At 54.1% G+C, this 15,688-nt stretch overlaps 1 protein-coding gene across 2 annotated transcripts; it reads left to right on the top strand.

Moving 5' to 3' along the window:
- The first annotated feature begins 340 nt into the window (after nt 1-340).
- ENO1 (enolase 1) lies at nt 341-15,314 on the top strand. Of its 2 annotated transcripts, none has more exons than XM_073903379.1 (12): nt 341-481; nt 3,346-3,439; nt 5,891-5,986; nt 7,402-7,460; nt 9,203-9,272; nt 9,673-9,806; nt 10,261-10,483; nt 11,763-11,960; nt 12,529-12,730; nt 13,275-13,383; nt 13,554-13,612; nt 14,878-15,314. In XM_073903379.1, exons 2-12 carry the CDS (start codon nt 3,355-3,357, stop codon nt 14,945-14,947), a joined length of 1,305 nt encoding a protein of 434 aa, XP_073759480.1. In that variant the 5' UTR covers nt 341-481; nt 3,346-3,354; the 3' UTR covers nt 14,948-15,314. The 2 variants fall into 2 exon arrangements, with proteins under 2 accessions (XP_073759480.1, XP_025711778.1); XM_025855993.2 differs by lacking the exon at nt 341-481 and adding an exon at nt 862-993.
- The last annotated feature ends 374 nt before the right edge of the window (nt 15,315-15,688 follow it).

Genomic DNA, 15,688 nt, shown 5'->3' on the forward strand with positions numbered 1-15,688 from the left:
TGCAAAGTCGGCTTTCCAGATGCAACATTACGTTTTGGAGCTCATCTTGGAGCTCCAAGAGCTAAGAGGCCGAATTAACACTGGGGATGCACGTGGAGAAGTGCCTGGCACGTAGGAAGTGCTCAAAAAGCATCAGCTCTAATTGAAGGAAAGTGAACTTCCTTTCGGCCACCTCCGCCTAATACCCATTGTCTGGCCGACGCACAAGGACCAAAAGACCGGGTCACCCTGGCGGACGGGGGCGGGGGAGGAGCGCGCAGGCGCACACCGGCGCACGTGGCCCCCGACACGCGGCCCCCGGCCCTGCTGCACACCCCGCGGGGGAGTCGGACCGAGGCGCACGGCCGCCAACGACTCCAGGTCGGCGGGGTCTTCCGCACCACACCGCGGGGCGGGGCGGGGCGGGCCGCTAAGGTCGTCGCCAAGGTCGTGGGCCGGACGTGAGGCGCCAGAGCGACGCTGCGTGCGTGCGGGACTCGGAGTACGTGACGGAGCCCCGAACCCTCATGCCGGCCGCGCCACCCCGCCCCTCCCCGGGGCCCTGGCGCCACAGACCCCGCTCGGCCTGGGGTCCCAGCCGGGGGCGGCAACGGAGGCCGTCTGGGCAGGGACTCGCCCCCACCCCCTCGGAGCTGCGGGGTAGTCGGGACCCCCCAGCCCCACTCCCCTCCGCGTCCCTGGGTCGTCGCTCCCCCCCCCGCCCCGCCCCGCCCCGCCCGGCCCGGCCGCGGCGGCCGCCGCAGTCCCGCCCCTTCCCGGGAGGTGCGGGCCCGAGTGACGGCGCGCCGGGCCAATGGTGAGGCGGCTCGGCGGGGGAGCGGGTTGGGGGCGGGAAGTGGGCGGGCTCTCGGGGAGCTGGGCAGGAAGTTGGGGCAGGCGGCGCGGAGACGAGCTTCGGGTACTCAGAGCGCCCAGACCTTGCGGCTTAACGGTCGTTCTCCGTGCCTGCAGCACCTTCTGCTTCTTTCCCGGGCAGCGCTATCCGGCAGCCAGGTAGGGACCCGGGGAAGGGCTGCCGGGCCGGCGCCCAGGCCTGCGGGGCCCTGCCCTTGGGTCGGACGGGGATGTGGGATGGGCGGGTCGGCACGTGCGAGCCGTGCTTCGCCGGAGGGGCAGGAGCTGATTAGCCCGGGATTACAGATTTACGGGGCCGCAGCACTGCCGGGAGCTCGGGAGTGGGACTCGCGGGGCTTTTGTGCCGCGAGCGCGGAGGGTGCAAGGGCTTGGGGAGATACAGGCCTACCCCGGGTACTCGCTAGAACGAGGCCTTTTCTAAAATGGAGGGAGAGGCCGGGAAGGAGAGATGCCCAGCAGCCGCGATCCCCTCCCCCCACTAGCAGCCCCGCTGATGGCCCTCGGCCTGCATTCGGGAGGCTGGGGACGGAATGGGCAGCGACTAATGAATGGAACTTCGGAGGGTGTTTGTTTTTGAGGAGCCTGCGGCCGAGCCGTTGCATAATTGGGGAAAGCCGTCCAGGCGACCTCGCCCAGGTCAGGCAGGAGCTGCTCCGGCTCCCCGGCCTGGCCATCGGCAGTCGGCCCCCGATCTGACATTAAAAGGACGCATTTTAAGAAAACTTCTGTTCGTTGTTTTTCTTGCAATGTGGTCTCCCTTCTGTGCAGTGTAGCCAGTGGGTGAACCGTCGGGGACACACGTAGGCCCTGACTGCCTGGTCCACAGGCAGTCACCCCTGGTCCAGGGTTCAGTCCAGGCAGATAAGCTGTGAACACAGCCCTCCTTGCTGGTCTTGCTTACCGAACCTTAATAACTTAAGGAATAGTTTTCTATCCAATTTAAAGATAAGATGAATTTTATTTTCACACTCAAATAAAGCATTTTTTCTTAATGTCGCTAAAATAAAAAACGACATTTTAGGACAGCACGAGGATATAGTGTAATAAAGATGTTTTAAAAGTGCATCTAAAACCTATAAAGTAAGTCTGGGGTGGCCTGGGGATGGGGGGAGATTGACTGCAAAGGGCCTGAGGGGGCTTTCTGGGTGGTGGCAATCATACACAGGTTTATCATTTGCCAAAACTCAAAAAGTTAACTAAAATCTTGAAACTAAAAAAAATACATTGAAACAAGTTGGCCTTTTTGTAAGATAGTAAATAAAAACTAGATAGTTTTTTATTGGCTAATGAATAAAACTCCATTGTTGTATAGACCGCAGAGCCACAGAAGTGACTTCACTGTCTAATTTTGAAACTTATAAAAAAGAAAGATGCCATTTGCTGCTTGAGAACATTCCCCACAAGATCCTGAAGAGGATCCCAGCTAGATAATGGCTCTGAACACTAGCCCAGTTCCGCTGGGCCACTTTCAGTCCTACAAGATCATCATTTCTTCCCTAGAAGGGCGGGGTGGGGGGGCCGTGAGAAAGGGCTTTCTTTTGAGAACTTGGTAGATCTTTGTAGCTGCAAATCTTTTTTTTTAAGGTGCTTTCAAAGAAAGCCTCTTCCCGTGGAGTATCTTAGCATTCAAGGATAGAATCTTTTTTTTTTTTAGTCAAAGATTTTATTTATTTGACAGACCGTGAGAGAGGGAACACAAGCAGGGGGAGTGGGAGAGGGAGAAACAGGCTTCCCGATGAGCAGGGAGCCCGACATGGGGCTCGATCCCAGGACCCTGGGATCGTGACCTGAGCTGAAGGCAGACGCCCAACGACTGAGCCACCCAGGTGCCCCTCAAGGATAGAATATTCTAGTTTCAAATTAACGACATTTCATCCAGGTTTTTTGAATGGGTAAAAGGCCTATTGAAAGAAGTACTAATTAGATGTTCTTTTTGGTGTGTCCTGTCTTGCTAAAGATCCAAGTACTGTGAAATGTGAAAGGCCCAGAAATTGGCAGTAACAAGGACCACAGTGTACAGACCATGTCCCCAGCTCTGAATTCAGTATTCTACAAACCAGATTTTCCTCCTTGGATCACCTTGGGGTTTTTTGTCCTGGATGGGTTTGCTTGTGACCTTCACCGTCCCCTTGGTCCTTACTTGGTCCCTTTCATTCCCATGCCAACCCTCGTTGAATAACCCGCTTCAGACCATCTTCAGCCATTCTGCATGCCAACAGCACATTAATCTTCCCAGTTGTTTTTGGTTTCTCTCTGGCACACATGACCAGGCTTTGTTTGCTTATAGGACAAGCGCTGGACTAGTGGGGTTTGAGGCCCTGCAGAGCTGGGCCCAGCAGCCGTTCCCCAGTCTTGGCAGCCTTCTTGCATCCCACATCTGTCCGGTACAAATTCTTTCTAGTCCAGGAATCCTCAGAAGTGATTCTTCGAATGAATGACCCAAGGTTGCGTGATGGTTGATGGGAAATATGAACTGTTGTTTCCGTACAGAAAGTCACCATGTCTATTCTCAAGATCCACGCCAGAGAGATTTTTGACTCTCGTGGGAATCCCACCGTTGAAGTTGACCTCTACACCTCCAAAGGTATGTGCACCTTTGTTTCTGCACCTCCTCTATCACGCTCCATCTTTTTAAAACTTAAAATGACAGAGCCTTTGGCAAAGAAAGGTCCATTGTAAAAAGCCTTTCCTTCTGATGTACACGTGCTGGTAGGTTGTGGTTCCTGACCCCCAGGAGATGGGGAGGGCTGCCAGGCATGGGGTCCTTGTCCTGCTACTGCTGGGTATTTCAAACAAAACCGCTTGGCTCCCAGGTCATTGAGGCCGGGGAAGTAAGGTGACACCTTGTGCCTAAAGGGCCCCATCACTAGTTTGCTTCACCGCTTGCTCTGAGCAAAAAGCAGATTTGGTGTGGTGGGATGGAGCTTTCTCCCTTGAAAGGAAAGGGCCCGGGAGTGCAAGTGTATGCAAAGTATTCTTGTTTTTGTCTCTAGAAATCATTCTTAAACCAAGGATGGGGAACAGTTCTTACGTGTGGGTGTGGGGCACTCTAGAGGCTCTTCTTTTTTTTAACCTGGCTCTAAGTACCCCCTAGGAGGTACTGCAACAAACAAAATAAATAAAATGGGGACTCTTAAAAGCATTTTCCTTGCACCCTCCAGCAACATGTCCGCTATTGTCTAAATGGACCTCTTTGGTGAGGTAGGAAAATGAAGCTTCAGGCAGAATCACCCAGTGGTGCTGAGCACACAGACTTGCCAGTCAGAGCTGAGTCACTGTCTGTGGAAACTGCAGCCCTTCCCTTCCTGTCCTCCCCTCCCCCCTTGCCCAGGAGAAGAAAGTCCCTTGAATCCAAGCATCACTGAGCAAATCCCTGCTGCGTTCTGCCCAGGGTTACTCACTGTGGTGGGTGCTCTCAGAGCGGGGTTACTTTGCGCATGTGCTTCATGCCTAGGACCATGGGTTCTCGGAGGATGCTGGGTATTCCCTTTCGTTTTATGAGATTGGCTTGCTTAGTCAGAGGGTGGAACTTCCCTCTTAGAAATTAATGGACTGGGGCACCTGGGTGGCTCAGTCGTTAAGCGTCTGCCTTCAGCTCAGGTCGTGATCCCAGGGTCCTGGGATTGAGCCCTGCCTTGGGCTCCCTGCTCGGCGGGAAGCCTGCTTCTCCCTCCTCTACTCCCCCTGCTTGTGTTCCCTCTCTCAAATAAATAAAATCTTAAAAAAAAAAAGAAAAATTAATGGACTTAGCCAACAGTGGAAAAAAGACTCAAGATACTAAAAGATTGTTGGGAAGGGGGTATTATCCTTTGAAACACTTTAAAATGATCAAAATTAATATTTTTTGAAATTTAAATGAATGGAACTCTCTTGTGTGTCTCTTGGTGCTTTTCAAAAACAGGAAATTGTGGATTTGTTAAGAGCCTCTCATCACTTTTTTTTTTCCTTCAATTTACTTCTTAGAGCAGTTTTAGGCTCACGGCAAAATAGAGCAGAAGAGATGGAGAGCACACACACATCCCCAGTCCCCACATGCTCACAGCCTCCCCCACCAGAGTGGGACGTTCTGCACTGAGACATCATCACCCAAACTCAGTTCTGTTAGGGTCACTGGCTTTCATGGCTTCCTCACCACGTCAGCTGTGCACACACAGGCATAGTAACCGATCATTTGATTAACATACCTGGTGTTTTTTTCCCCTCTTTGTTCATATGCCTTCGCCCACCTCAGATGGGGAAATTCCTTACAGTTTCAAGTAGATTCTAGAGGCTGCCTTCATTTCCTCCTCCCCTGGACCTGTCTGCCCTTGTAACCAGATCACTACAGTACCTTTATTGACTCTGCCCCCCAAGATTAGCCACATTCATGCCCCAGAGTATAGGTCTAGCCAGATGGTTGGGTTCTGTGTCTGAGAGAGCGCATAGGGCAATGCTTCGTTGTGTTCTAGTGTTATTAAATTCACGCTTTTATTGTCTTTATTCTTTTTTATATCTCAATGTTTTATTGATTACATGTTTGAAATGATAATCTCTTGGATATATTTGGTTAAATAATAAATGAATTTCCCTTGGTTTCACTTTGTAACTTCAACATAGCTACCAGAAAATCTTAAATCTCTGAAGTGGCTTGCATCATATTTCTGTTGGGCGGTGCTACTGGGGGTGGTCCCCAGGCCAGCTGCAGGGTACCACCTGGGAGCTTGTTAGAGATGCACAGTCTTCGACCTCCCGTTTCAGAACCTGTATTTTAACAAGATCGCCTGGTGATACATGTGTGCGTTAACATCTGAGAAGCTCTGCTTGAAAACTTCTTCCTTAAACTGGAGAAATCCACCAGCTTTGCCTTAGGGTCTGCCCTAGAGACTGGTACCAACGTGAAAGGCGGGGGAAACGGACTATCTGAATCTCCCAGTTGGTGGAAGGAAGTGGCAGCGTTTCCTAAGAGATGCCATCTGCGAGGGGGGCAGGACTCTGGCAAGGGTTGAACTGTGTTTCTCAATCGTGACTCTTAAAACCGCCCTCCCTCAACATCCAGGTCTCTTCAGAGCTGCTGTGCCCAGTGGTGCCTCAACTGGTATCTACGAGGCCCTCGAGCTCCGGGACAATGACAAGACCCGCTACATGGGGAAAGGTAAGAGTCGGAGTCCCAGCCCGTCCCTCTGGAGTGTGGCCGCGGCACCCCTTCCACGCCTGCAGCCCACTCTCTGTGTGCCTTGTATTCGAGGGCAGCGCCTCTGATTCGGCCTGTGGTGTTGGTGGTGAGCACGTACACAGGAGAGCTGGGGCAGTTGGCCTGTTGATTCCAGCCTTCCTAAACCAATAAACTCGGAGGCACGAGTTTTAATGCTGCTTCTCTTACGGTTTGTCTCCAAACTGGAAAACTCCTTGGGTAGGCCAGGGAACCTCAGGCTAAGGAGATGTGTTAACTAATACTAACTGAGGAGCCCTGCCATGCTCCCAGTCTCCGAGGGTGTCGTCTCAGGAGAGGATCTGGAAGGTCTGGTCCGTGGCTCACCTGCAGATGAGTCCCGGTAGTTGGAACTTTCTGGTGATGGGTTCACAGAGGCACCAGTCTGATCAAGCTAGCCTCTGCTGGGCTCTGTGCAAATTAACCTGTTTACTGTTGTTGCATTGCTCCCCTTTCCGTAGACAGAGTCTGTGTGGCCAAATTAAAGAAAAGCAGGTGGGGCCAAGACCATGCATTCTCAACAGGGGCAGTATCGACCCGGGGGTACAAATTGGTTCTTGGGGGAGACAAAAATATCCTACGATGTTACCATGACTTACGGCCCTCCAGAGGGCCACAGTATGGATGGACGGTGTATCTCCAGTATTACATCTTCAGAGGAGGGCAGTTAGGGAGAAAGTCTAAAAAGACTGCAGGGGAGGGGCAGACATGAAGTGAGCTGGGGAGGCCCAGGGCTAGAGATCCAGCGATCATGCTGCGGAAAGGCAGTTTGTCCTGTGGGCTCTCGCCGCCCCCGGCCCGGGCGGGTACGGGTCTGGAGCCGGGCTGTGCCGCGCCTGGACTGTGTCGGGGGGGGTGACCCATGGTCCTCCGACTCCCCCGCCTTCCTCTCTCCTTTCTCTCACTCCCTGTCCTTCACAGCCTGTTCTCTTCTGAGTCTGTCTTTTTTCCTTCTCCGTCAATCTCTACTGGTCAGGTGTCTCCAGACCCGTTAAGTATATTAATGAGTTCCTGGCACCAGCCTTGTGCACACAGGTAATACATTGGACATTCTGTAGTCTCTATGGCTGGTGTTCCCAGTGCATGGTCTTGCCAACTAACCCCCCTTCAGACATCCTGAGATGGTTGCTCTGTGTGTGGCTTTAATCCTTGGGGGTCCTAGGTAAGAGCACTCAGACTGGGCCAGAAAGCACCCTGATTCTGGGGGGGACAGAGAAATGGGGATTTAAAAGCGGGCCCGTTTAAGGTCTTTGGGTGGGCTTCTGGACATTTGGGTTAACATCATTGGTGGTTCGCTCAATGCTGCTCAAGCCTGTTTTTCCTTAATGTTGGTAATTTGATACGATTGTTCCTTCTAGGTGTCTCAAAGGCTGTTGAGCACATCAATAAAACTATTGCACCTGCCCTGATTAGCAAGGTAGGACCCGCCTCCTGGTAACTAATGTATTAATGCCCTCGGAGAGTCTCCCAGGCCAGTGGGCCTTCCTGGTTATGGAAGAGCTTATTCTGAGAGCTAAAGAAGCCAGTCGGATTCCCTGTTGTGCATGAGAATGATCTCGCCTTTCCTAATCCACCCCTGCCTGTGTGCCCCTGTCTTAACAGTGCATGGAATTGGATCAGAGCGACGAGAGAGACTGTCTCATGGCCTCGGTTTTCCCCTCTGTTTTGATCTTGGGGAAGTTGAGATCCAAATTTTAAGAGCGGCTCTTGGGCGTGGAGCACAGTGTCCATGGTGACCCGACTATTTTTCACGAACTAGGGAATTACTGTATTTCTACTGACTTTTTTTTTTTTTTTTAAACAAAGGAACTCTGGTTAAATAAAATCTTAACTTGGAAAGTAAGCTTACAGAAAAGTTGAGCTGCTGTGGGTAAAGTGGGGAGGGGGGACCAGACAGCCCAAAGCTGGCCCCAGCCTCCCGTCTGTTCTCCTTGGGCGTGGTCTCCCCCGACCCCGAATTGTTCCTGTACACCAGCAGCAAACGGGCTCCTCGGTTGTGTCTCTCCGGCATGCTCACCTTGGCCTGCGCTTCGGAGCGCTCAGTAATCGGTCCCAGATGGTCTCCCGTCGCTGCTCTGTGGGCTCACGCGCCCCGAGCCAGCCTCCTGGGCTGTGTGGGGAGACACCCTGTTCTCTGCCTTGCGCCCTTACCTGGCGTGACTAACGCAGCGAGCAGGCCTTTCCTGGACATTTTTCTTCCCTTGGGGGAAACAGTTCTTCAGTCAAACTCTTCATGAAGGTTTGCCTCAAGCCATCATCCTTGAGTGGTGGCTCACTTTTGCCAAATGAGCTTTGCCATAAACGCCAAAGATACCATATTATTAATGTGGTATATGATGGAGTTACGGATGATTTTCTTTTCCTTCTTCAGTCTTTATGCAAAGAACATAATAAATTAACACATCGTTAGGATCAGTTGTGGAAGTTTTAAAGTAGTGTTGACTTTGAGTAAATTTCTTTGAGCTAATTTTTCAGACACCCATTTTTGGGGGGCTTGGGGGGGTTTATTTTGGTTGGTAGGTTCCATGCCCAACATGGAGCCCAACTCGGGGCTTAAACTTACTGCTTTGTACTCTGACCAGAAATACACTTTTTGATCAGTCAAGCATTTTGCTAAAAGATTCCGGACTCCTTGCCAAAGTGCTGTCTGTCATAAGATAACGAAGTTTGGCATCACTGAGAATAGCCGAGAGCGGTGGTCCTGTCACTTAACCCTTTGAGGAGCACAGCTCGTTTGCACGGACAGAGTTCTCTTCTTTATTGTCCCCCCAAATCACACTATTCTGTAGTGCTACCTTTGTTAACATGTACCAGGCAGTTCTGTCTTAGTGTGATGTCGCTTTGGACCCCCTGGGTGGACTAACCTGTGGCACTGGGACCGAACCTTCCACATTTCATTGTTGGCTCACTGGTGCTTGGGAGAAATGCCTGATAACGGGAGAGCAAGGAAAGCGCAGTGTTGTGTCTCCCATTTTCTCTCGATTCCTCCCCTGCCCCCCCTTTTTTTTTTTTGCTTACCAAACAAATGTATAACATAGAAGCGATTCAGACTTTGCACGGGTCCGAGGTTATCTGGGCTCTGTCACAGGAGTACAAAGGTCCTGCGGGGGGTGACAGCACCCACCCCCCCAGGTGACTGACCCTCTCTCCTCCCTGCAGAAACTGAACGTCATGGAGCAGGAGAAGATTGATAGACTGATGATCGAGATGGATGGAACAGAAAATAAATGTGAGTTGCCAGGGGTGGCGTGTGCTGGTCTCCCGAACACCTTCGACCCTCTGGGGGTTTTTGGGGCCTCTCGCCTGACCTGAATAAATTTTTAAAATCAAGAGCAATACCAGCTGAGGCAGCACTTGTGTAGGGTTACCCAAAAGAGGCTTGTGCTTTGGAATAAATCCCGTGGTTTGTGGAATTTGCCAGAGTTCCATAGACCAAAGAAAGGGCTTTCTCTTGGGAGAAAGCAGATGAGTCCCCATGGAGTGCTGTTGCGTTTCTGGGTCGGACACGGGGAGTAGATGTGGTCAGGAGAGGAAAGGTTCCGAATACAGTCCGGGGTGCACTCCATTGTGGGGGTGCAGGCCAGAATGCCATGAGTGAGAAATACCTCAACTTAACTGTTCTGTTCCAGCTAAATTTGGTGCAAACGCCATCCTGGGTGTGTCCCTGGCTGTCTGCAAGGCGGGGGCCGTGGAAAAGGGGGTGCCCCTGTACCGGCACATTGCTGACTTGGCTGGCAATGCTGAAGTCATCCTGCCGGTTCCGGTGAGTGGCTTGGAACCTCCCACGTGAGGAGTTGGGGGTATTTGCTTACTTGTGGGGACCTGAGACCTCCCACATCTTGGTCTCATCCACATGTGACTGTCCCAGCACAGTGGGGACAGGCAGGCCCTGGAGGTCTTGGCTGTGGACCCCTGCTACTTGCTAGAAGTGCCCCTGAGCCGGGGACCAACCCCCTGGTACTCCACATCTCTTAACTGTTGACAAGGGGATGAAAAATCATGCTGGCCTTGCTGGTGGGTTGTGTGTGCGCTGAGGCGGTAGCCAGTCCTCAGGACAGCAAGCTCACCTGGTGGCGATCGCTGCCCTTCCTCGAGAGACCCGGTGAGCATTCTAGAGTCACACGCGGCCCCCTCTGGGAGCCATGTGGTCGGACGTGAGGGGGCCGCTGGGTGGGACTCTCCGGGTCAGATGGCCGAATTTCCCTGTCTCTCGCTAGGCTTTCAACGTCATCAACGGTGGTTCTCATGCTGGCAACAAGCTGGCCATGCAGGAGTTCATGATCCTGCCCGTTGGTGCGGCCAACTTCAGGGAAGCCATGCGCATCGGCGCCGAGGTTTACCACAACCTGAAGAATGTCATCAAGGAGAAATATGGAAAAGATGCCACCAATGTGGGGGATGAAGGCGGCTTTGCGCCTAACATCCTGGAGAACAAAGAAGGTAAAGGCTCTGGTCGGGGGTGGGGCGAGGGCACGTTCTGCAGCTCAGCCCTGGCTTTCTCAGCCCATGGGCCACACCTGTCCCTCACCAGGTACCTGCAAACGGAGGTCTGGGGAGGGATGTGCGAGGTAGCGCTTAATTTTCAAAAATAACAAGGAATTTCCTTATTTGATTTCTGAGTGTCCTGGTTAAATTAAGCTCTTGCCATTCTTTCTTTCTTTCTTTGATTTTATTTATTTGAGAGAGAAAAAGTAGACACGCACATGAGTGGGGGGAGGGCAGAGGGAGAAGCAGGTTCTCCGCCGAGCAGGGAGCCCGACCCTGGGCTCCATCCCGGGATCCCGGGATCATGACCTGAGCCAAAGTCAGGTGCTACACTGACTGAGCCCCCCAGGTGCCCCTGTGTTCTTGCCATTCTTGCACCACCCCTTGGTGGCAGAGGTTTGCAGTCTGTGTTCAGTAGATGCTATCCGTCCGGCCTGCGACCGTCACCCCCTCAGCTCATTCCACCACAGGAACGTTTACGTGGCGCCATTTTGCCTGGAGCCCTTAGGCACAGGCTTGAATGTACGAGTTGAGTCGGACACAGAGAGTCTGGGACAAGTACTCCTGGCTGAGCCTTTGTTGTAGAAGGAAAGGAGGGTTCAACCACATTTTGTTGCCTTCAGGGCAACTACTGAAAGAAAAAAGCATCCATCCTGCTCTTTGGGTCAGTCGTAGGAAGTGCTGGTGCTCAGCCATTTTGACCTACACAAAATGGCTCTTTCACGTGGTTTGATGTGATGGCTTGGAGATCTGTGGTGTGGAACAGGCGCCGAGTGGCTCTGGCCCCTTCCGTACGGGCAGCACTGCCAAGTGAGGCCGAGCCCGGGCTGGGGGTGGCAGGCCGCGGGGGCAGGGTCTCACCCCCCACCCCACCCTCCTGGGCTCCCTCTCCAGTCCCAGCTCAGCTCTGTTGAAAGCCCTTTGCTCGGGGCAGCCGATCTCAGCCGGTCCCGGTAACGGTCTCGGCCAGCACAGCTGCTCCTAGGTGCCAAGTCTGGCAGCATTCGTCAGTGAGAAAGCATCTGAGTCGAGACTGAGTATCCCACTTGTTGTCTGCTAGGGGCCCTGACCAGCGGTTTCTTGTTCCGACGCAAAAAAAGCACTGGAATCATGGAAGCGATGGCTGGGCCCAGAGCACCTCTCGGGCTTCCTGTTAGGGTTCCCGTTTGACAGCTGTTAAGGGAACTTTGTCCCCCTGCGTGGTTTCCAACCGTGTCCGTCCCCCCCGTTGCAGCTCTGGAGCTCCTAAAGAACGCCATTGGGAAAGCCGGCTACACCGACAAGGTGGTCATCGGCATGGACGTAGCTGCTTCTGAGTTCTTCAGGTCGGGCAAGTATGACCTGGACTTCAAGTCCCCCGATGACCCGAGCAGGTACATCACGCCTGATGAACTGGCCAACCTGTACAAGTCCTTCATCAAGGACTACCCAGGTGAGTGCCCGCTGTTGGCCTGGTGCGGTGGGCTCTTCTGTCCCCGTCACAACCATCTTGGGGGCCGAGGAGAGCCGACCTTGAGAACTGACGGCCAGGGGTGAGGTTCTCGGGGAGCTGGCGCTCCTCTAGGCTCTGGGCGTCACTTAACGCACACGGGGTAGAGACTGTTGATACTGTTTCATGGGGGGGCACTGAGGCACAGAGTGCGTTAGTAATTCGCCCAAGGACACTCGGCACGCGGTGGAGCAAGAATCAGACTGGGAAGTCTCAGCCCCCGCATTGAAATGCAGAGTTAGAGACCGTGCCCGAGATGGGCCGAGACAAACTCCACTCTTAGCCTCCTGAGCCCACGGACAGAGCTGTGTCTCGCTTAGCATGTGTAGGGGCCCAGGATGGCAGGCGACTTTGATGGCCTGTCACAGGAGTCGGTGGGCAGGCAGGAGTCTTTCCGGGCCCGGAGCTGGGGCACCGGTCCTGTCCTGTGGGGGCGGGGGGCGGGGGGCGCCGGACAGGGAGGTTCGGGTTGCCGGTCGGCATGGTACAGACACGGCTCTCCTCTCCCCAGTGGTGTCTATCGAGGACCCCTTCGACCAGGATGACTGGGAAGCTTGGCAGAAGTTCACTGCCACTGCCGGCATCCAGGTGGTGGGGGATGATCTCACCGTGACCAACCCGAAACGGATCTCCAAGGCCGTGGGCGAGAAATCGTGCAACTGCCTCCTGCTGAAAGTGAACCAGATCGGCTCCGTGACCGAGTCTCTCCAGGCGTAAGTGCCCTGGGGCGTCGGCGTCGGCAGCGCGAGGGCCTGAACCTCAGCCGGAGCTCCTGTCTGCTGGGGGACGGGGTGGAGGAGGGGAGCTCCTGCTTGGAGCTGGAACAGAGCTTCCAACTTGAGCTCCATGTGGCTTTGAAGGAAGCAGTGGCACCAAGGGGCCTGGGGCATTGGGCAGCTGTGGCCCAATCCTGACCACTTCGTGCTTCTAGACCCGTGACCTGATATTTCATGGAGAACGTCAGTCATAGGCACTGTCAGGGGAGACAAGTCTCTCCCCTCCAGGGGGCTGAACCCTTATTTTTGAAACGTGACTTAGAGGCTGAGAAGGTCCTCAGGGCTCTGTGAGTAGAGAGAGGAAGGTGAGGATTATTGTCCCCCAGCAGTGAGAGCTTGGTGGCAGCTCCTGGCTCGACCCTTCCTCTGGTCTCCCACCGGGGGTGAGGAAGCCTGGCATCAGGAGGGCCCGAAGGGGCCGCTGTGCCGGGGAAATGAAGTCCCACTGTCACGACCATCTGGGTGGTTTCCTGACTTGTAGGTGCAAGCTGGCCCAGTCCAATGGCTGGGGCGTCATGGTGTCGCATCGCTCTGGGGAGACCGAAGATACCTTCATCGCTGACCTGGTGGTGGGACTTTGCACCGGGCAGGTAAAGAGCTGCTTGACTCTTCTCTGCCCTCAGCTTCCCGAACACAGTACCAGGAAGGAGCAGGGCAGATGGGGTCTGGGTGCCCCTTTATCTCCTCCTTCCTGCCCGAAATGCTCATGAAGACCGAATGTCCGTGACAGGCATATTGACCTTTCCTTTTCCCCTTCCAGATCAAGACAGGGGCACCTTGCCGATCTGAGCGCTTGGCCAAGTACAACCAGATCCTCAGGTAAAGAGGAAGCCTCCCTGCTCCGGTGTGTGGGCCCCACTCTCCACTGGGAGCTCCTGGCTCTGGGGGGGGTGTGCAGATGCCGGCCGGGGTCCTGGCCTGAGCCGTGTGGGGTTGGGGTGAGCTGGACGTAGAACCTAAGGCACCTTGCCGCATGGCCGGGAAGCTGGAGCCTGAGCCGGGCTGGGCTGCCATCTTCTGGGGGAAGAGGGAACAGGTCCCCTTTCAGATAATTTAATCCTAGAATTTTGAGAGCTAAAAGAGAGCTTGAGTGATTACCTAATTTAGCACCATGTTTTGTGGAGAAGGAAAGTGGGGCTCAGAGGAGAAGGGCAACAGGAGGGGTCCCCCTGGAACCCGGTGCTTCTGGATGTTCTGGTCCCCCCCCTTTTTTTTTTTTAAAGATTTGATTTATTTGTCAGAGAAAGGGGGGGAGTGGTGGCAGAGGGAGAAGCAGGCTCCCTGCCTGATGCGGGGCTCGATCTCAGGATCCTGGATCATGACCTGAGCCAAAGGCAGATGCCTAACCAACTGAGCCACCCAGGCGTCCCGTTCTGGTCCCTTTTTATCATAACGGGTCCTTGGGACGCTCCTGATCGTGGAGACATGCCTCCCTTTTTTGTTTTTTTTCCAGTCTTGCGGGGACGGGACCGTCCCTTTCATGAGTCCGCCCCTGTTACTCTTTCTTACACTGGGACCTAGTAGGACGTGTCCCCCCCCCCCCCCCGTCGGCAGCCATCGGCACTCCTGCGGGGCTTGTTTTCGGTCACGTACACTTCCTCCTCCTTTACGGGAGAATTTTAAGCATATTCCAGTCACAGGATTTCACCTATAACACTTAGCCTGCATCTCGGAAGCAGGGCCGTTTACGTGTTAGCGCCGCCACGGTGCCGTGAGAGGGTCTGGGATTCGCGCTCGTTCCGGGACGCGCGGCCAGGCGGCCCCTCCTTTTGTCCCCATGCCACGTCTCTCCAGAAACTGGGTTGTCCTTGTGTTAAAAAACATTTTTTCTTACATTCCAAGAAGCAGTCCTGACCCTTCTTCTAGTTTGTCTGGGGGCAGGGGAAGGCGGGAGGGGACAGGGCAGCAGATGGCCCACTTGCTGGGGGAGCTAGGTGCACGGGGAGAGCCGGATGCTCCTCTCTTCTCAGCTCCGAGCAGCCACATCGAGGGGAGGCTGGGCCTCTGGCTCTGGGTGGGGAGACGTGCGTATGGGAATGGACATTTGACTTCTCTTCCCCCCCCCCCCCCCCCCGCTTCCCAAGAATTGAAGAGGAACTGGGTAGCAAGGCTAAGTTCGCCGGCAGAAACTTCAGAAACCCCCTGGCCAAGTAAGCTCCAGGCGGCGCACCCCGAGTCCTGCGGTCCTGAGTCGGCTCATTAGACCTCTGCTCCCCCCGGGCAGCTCGAGGCCCCCAGCCGAAACTGGCCGGGGACCCTGCGAGTTAACTGCCCCCTCCCCTCCCTGTGATGTTCTCACTGCTTCCTTAGAACTGCCGCAGAAGCCAAACCTCACCATCTGGAACCCTGCTGGAAACCCTAACTCTGTAATGGTGCGATTGGCCCAAGTCATTGTTTTCTCACCTCACTTCCACCCAGTGTCCGGAGTAGTCACGTCTGTCTGCTTTATGATCTTGGGGTGTCCACAGGCGAAATCCCCAGTGGTTTTGTGTGCAGAATAAAAAGGCCTCAGTGACCCATAGGAATGCTGTGTGCGTGTGTCTATGGAACAGTCTGAGTCTGTCGTCCGGCTATGGGCCTGTAGGAGTTGGAGGCTTTGGGTCATCGTCACCAAAAGGGACAGGGCGCCTGGCTGGCTCAGTCGGTAGAACACGTGACTTTGTTTTTGTTTTTGTTTTTTTTTTTAAGATTTCTTAGTTGGGAGAGGGAGGGGCAGCAGGAGATGGGGAGAGAGAGTCTCAGGTCTGCCGCAGGGCTGGATCCCACAACCCGTGAGGTCGTGGCCTGAGCTGAGACCAAGAGTCAGATGCTTAACTGAGGCACCCAGGCGCCCCTGAGCACATAATTCTTGATATTGGGGTTGTAAGTTCAAGCTTCATGTTGGGTATAGAGATT

Source organism: Callorhinus ursinus, unplaced genomic scaffold (assembly GCF_003265705.2).
Source record: "Callorhinus ursinus isolate GAN/ISIS: 27379988/994484 unplaced genomic scaffold, GSC_fseal_2.0 scaffold18, whole genome shotgun sequence".
NCBI classification, from domain to species: domain Eukaryota; kingdom Metazoa; phylum Chordata; class Mammalia; order Carnivora; family Otariidae; genus Callorhinus; species Callorhinus ursinus.